This window comes from Sinocyclocheilus rhinocerous, unplaced genomic scaffold (assembly GCF_001515625.1).
Source record: "Sinocyclocheilus rhinocerous isolate Xijiao unplaced genomic scaffold, SAMN03320098_v1.1 scaffold56, whole genome shotgun sequence".
NCBI classification, from domain to species: domain Eukaryota; kingdom Metazoa; phylum Chordata; class Actinopteri; order Cypriniformes; family Cyprinidae; genus Sinocyclocheilus; species Sinocyclocheilus rhinocerous.
Window position 1 is genome coordinate 170,276 of NW_015649227.1, and position 4,865 is coordinate 175,140.

Consider the following 4,865-nt stretch of genomic DNA (forward strand, 5'->3'; position numbering starts at 1 on the left):
TAACATTCAAATGCAAATGTTTATTTTAAATTAGACTAATATTGTTTCTTTATTCACAATCTCCTCATTACAGGCAGGCACAGCACTCAGCATGTGTTTATGTTTGTGTGTGCTGTCTGCGCCACTCATAGCACGTGCCTATATCGTGCGCTATATCGAACATTTTTTCTATCGATATCGAAGAAGGTGTACCGTCGATAAATATCGATACCGTTTTATAGACGTTCATTAGGATGGCTTGAGAAACTCTGTGGTGAATCAGTGCAGTTGTGCTTGTTAAAACATGACCTACGTGATCTCATGTTAACATCTCCTGTTCGTATTCTTCCCTTTGGTCCAAAAGAAGCCGGATTCAGAGGAACCGCCGGCCGAACCTTCAGCTCGAGACACCAAAGAGCAGACGGAGGAGACTTCAGAAACCCCGTCCTCAGACGTGTCCACCGTCACCTCCAACCCCGCAAGCTCAAATCACACAGAAACCCATGTAGGAACACTGCAGAACATGATTTATAAATGATTCGTTCATATAAAGAACCTGTTAAAATAAGGATTTCATTGTTCTCAGATTCAAGCCAAACTATGAATATTTAAATCCTTTTAAATCCTTTTTTTATTAATTTATTGCATTGCCTAATGATACCCAGTTATTAAGCAAATGCTTGTTAATATAAGCAGACAGATGCCAACTATGAGGAAACATGATGTTCTTCCTCAGTATCTTTGACCTTTTCTCCATTACAAATATCTTAACCTTCATAGTACATTCAAAGTCCATATATGATTTTCTCATTCCTGGTCCATTTTAACCTGAAGTTTGAACAGTCATAACTTAATAGTTCTCAACTAAAACAATATTGTATCTGATCAGCAACTTCTCATTATTGAGTGAATGTGAAAAAATTATTTGAATGTTTTTACTGCATGTATTCCTTTTTGATTATTTAAAAATTGAGAAATTCCTTGAAAATTATAAAATACACATGAGCCACACCAAAAAAACTATGATGCAAAATATGTATATATTTTTTCCAATATTGCTGAGAAGCTTTATTTGAATATGTCATGCTATGAAATTTATGAAAGCATATAATCTGAGAATTTCCAGTATTAACCCTATTGGAATTAATGGAATTTAATTAAACTCATGATTGCTCAAAAACAATCCAAATTTATGAAACCTGCATATTTATTTCTAACAAAACAACATAAATATTACTCTGAAAAATGTTCAAACAAAATTAATTCATGTTACTTCCATAAGCTTTGACTTTCAGATGAATTTTTTTTAATCAATTTTTCATGCTGCAGTGGTTCATCAGTAGATGTACATATTCATGTACATCAACAAAATTCAGTCCCAAAAGTTTGTGAGATATTAAGAAAAGTTTTTTGACACTAATTTAACTTAATAGATAAAAAAAGTATTTTTGACACTAACGGTGCTCCATACACACCCGGGTCAAAAATGACCCGAACACAAAACATGATTATATCTCTTAAAAAATAATTGTAAAAAATCTGAAAAAAATAAATGATGTGTATTTTGAGGGTCTTAAAGCATTTGCAAAGTTTCCTTCCCTTACTAAAAACTATGCATTTTTTAGAGTTTATTTATGTGTCTCTTCCGGGTCGAAAAGATACATTTTGAGACGTAAATCTATTAGATATTAAATCTTGTTTACAGAAAAATCTACCAAAATGAAGTGAGTTTATGCCAAAAACAAGAAGAAATAACCGTCGGTGAGATCAGAAAACGAAACAATTCAAAGGGAATGCGATTATTTGTTCTTGTTTTAAGCATAAACTCGGCTAATGTTGATACATTTTTCAGAAATCAAGACGTAATACCTAAAGCCATTTTGCTTCTCAAATAAATGTATCTTGATTTAAGAACGTTTAGATATTTGTACTGAAAAACGAGACAAAAATACAGAGGAAGAACATCATGTTTCCTCATAGTTGGCATCTGTCTGCTTATATTAACAAGCTTGCTTAATAACTGGGTTTCATTAGGCAATGCAATAAATTAATAAAAAAGGATTTAAATATTCATAGTTTGGGTAGAATTTCAGAGCCAAAAATCATTATTTTAAGAGGTTCTTTTTGTAAACAAATCATTTATAATTCATGACTAATGATTCATTTTGGATGTTAAAAGTAGATATTGTTTACAGGCCTAAAACTGCAGGCTAATGAGGCGTTGTGTGTGTGGATGTGATGTTAACGAGCTCTCGCTGAGCCGCTTCTGTGATGTTTTGCAGACTGAGAGTTCGGGCATCGGGACAGAGAAATCGTCCAGTCCTGAGAGCGACTCGAACCCGCTCAGCTCCAGCAGCTCCAATGAACAGGTCGTGCCAAACCTCCTGAAGGTGAATATGGCATCATATACATATAATTTAGCATTTTTATGCCTTTCATTGGGAAAGCCGGGACACATGAGCCACACCAAAACAACTATGATGCAGAATATGTATATATTTTTTTCCAATATTGCTGGGATATTTTATTTGAATATGTCATGCTATGAAATTTATAAAAGCATATAATCTGAGAATTACCAGTATTAACCCTATTGGAACTAATGGAATTTAATTAAACTCATGATTGCTCAAAAACAATACAAATTTACTTCATGCAGCATGAAAGCCGGTATTTAAGAATATGAATCATCTTGTTTCAGTATTGTAGTGGTGAAGGGTTAAATTTAATTCAGTCCGTTTCATCAAAACTGCCCCGCAGTATTTTATCCAGCTCAGTAAGACGCAAATTAAATCAGATTTCATAGAGTCCAGATTCTCAGGTGAGAAAATATCATCTTTATTCACACTGTGAATGTGTTCAGTTCTATGTATTATTATTAATCTGGCACTTTGAGACGCCTCTTTATAATTCATTTGGAAACAGCTTGTCATTAGTGGCGATTACTGGGTAACTCATCACTAGTACTAGTGCTCATGCTGATCAAACCAGCAACACTGCAAACAATAATTTTCTTCCGCAGTATTTTGGACTTTTTTCCATTACAAATATCTAAACATTCTTAAATCAAGATCATTTTATTTGAGAAGTTAAATGACTATTAGGTATTATTAAATAAATTAAATATTAAGTCTTGTTTTCTGAAAAATCTACCAAAATGATTTATGATTTAAAAAAAAGAAAAAAACATCAGTGCAGTAAGAAAAATAAACTTAATTCAAAGGAAAAACAAGATTACTTTTTCTGACCCCATTGGCAAATATTTGTTCCTGTTTTAAGCATAAACTCACTTAATTTTAATTATTAATGTTGATAATTTTTCAGAAAACAAGACTTAATATCTTAAGTCATTTTGCTGCTCAAGTAAATGTATCTTGATTTAAGAATTTTTAATGTTTGTAACACAGTTATTATGGTTAACTAATACTAAAACAATTCAAAAAACATTTTTGTTACTTGAAATAAAATAAACTTTAACTGAAATAAAATAACTAAAATTAAAATTAAAATGAATGAAAACTATATAGACATTTTTTAAAACAACAAAAACTAATAAAAATTACAAACATTTTTTTTAAAACTTTAAAATAAACATGAAAGCAGAAAATATATAAATAAAATCTAATTTGAAATATTAACAAAATCTATAATAGTATCGCAGTAATACTAAAATTGTCACGCCCTTGGACTGCCCCTGTGTTCCTGTCTTGTGTTGTGCTCCCCATGTTCTCCCTGTGACCCAGTTTCTCCCGTGTTTGATTGTGTCCATTTGGTTCAGGTGTGTCTTAGTAATTACCTCGTTGAGTTCCTGTTTCTTAAGCCCTGTGTTTTCCTGTGTCCTGCGTTTGGTGTTATACGTCAACTCCACGTTCTACGTGTGTGTTACCCTGTTTTTGTTCATTAAAGTCTCTTCGTGGATTCTCCCATGTCTGCGCGTCTCCTTGCTCCAACACAGTAGGCAGATCGTGACAGAACACCGAACCGTAAAACAGTAAGCGGCGCCCCTTCTCCCCAGTTTTGTTTCCGTTTTTGAAAGTCTTTTTTTCCCTCAGTTCAAATGGAAACCACTGCGAGATACGCCCATTCCCATTTGTAGAATTCGCCGGGGAATTCTGCTTGCTCGCTGTGATGATGGCGTTGGATGATGCCACGCTTAATTCGTTGTGCCAATTACCATCGCCCCGTGGACCTCCCAGACACCACTTGACTGAGCTGGAGGGAAGGTATCCTCCGGTGTCTGGAGAGCGTTCCCCGATCCAGAACCAGCTCTGCGTCAAGCCCGCCGGCCGTTCTGTTGTCAAGTCAGCCGGCCGCTCCTTTGTCAAGCCCGCTGGCCGCTGAACTCTCAAGCCCGCTGGCTGCTCCGAAGTCAAGCCCGCCGGCTGTTCCATTGTCAAGCCCGCAGGCCAATTCACTCCCAAGCCCTCAGCTGACAGCAGCTGTCTCCCTCACCTCAAACCAAAGGAGGAATCTGAGGAGGAAAAGACTTTTAGCTCAAGCCCCTGAGTCTGCTCCAGTGTTGGCTCCAGCCCCTGAGTCCGCTCAAGTGTCGGCTCCAGCCCCTGAGTCCACTCCAGTGTCGGCTCCAGCCCCTAAGTCCACTCCAGTGTTGGCTCCAGCCCCTGAGTCCGCTAAAGTGTCGGCTCCAGCCCCTGCTCAAGTGTCGTTCCAGCCCCTGAGTCCGCTCCAGTGTCGGTTCCAGCCCCTGTTCCCACGTCCAGCCCAGAGAGGGCTCCTGTTCCCACATCCAGCCCAGAGAGGGCTCCTGTTCCCACATCCAGCCCAGAGAGGGCTTCTGTTCCCAAGTTAAGCCCAGAGAGGGCTCCTGTTCCCATGTCCAGCCCAGAGAGGGCTTCTGTTCCCAAGTTAAGCCCAGAGAGGGCTCC

General features: G+C 37.4%; 1 protein-coding gene across 3 annotated transcripts in view; it reads left to right on the forward strand.

The window, feature by feature from the left end:
- Positions 1–4,865, forward strand: part of LOC107710407 (armadillo repeat protein deleted in velo-cardio-facial syndrome-like) — a 27,637-nt gene that overhangs the window by 4,468 nt on the left and 18,304 nt on the right. The window contains exons 2-3 of one of the 3 annotated variants that reach the window (XM_016515172.1): positions 344–484; positions 2,262–2,387. In XM_016515172.1, coding sequence (XP_016370658.1) covers positions 344–484; positions 2,262–2,387 — 267 coding nt within the window. The remainder of the gene's footprint in view (positions 1–343; positions 485–2,261; positions 2,388–4,865) is intronic. The other 2 variants (XM_016515174.1, XM_016515173.1) reach the window with 2 other exon arrangements.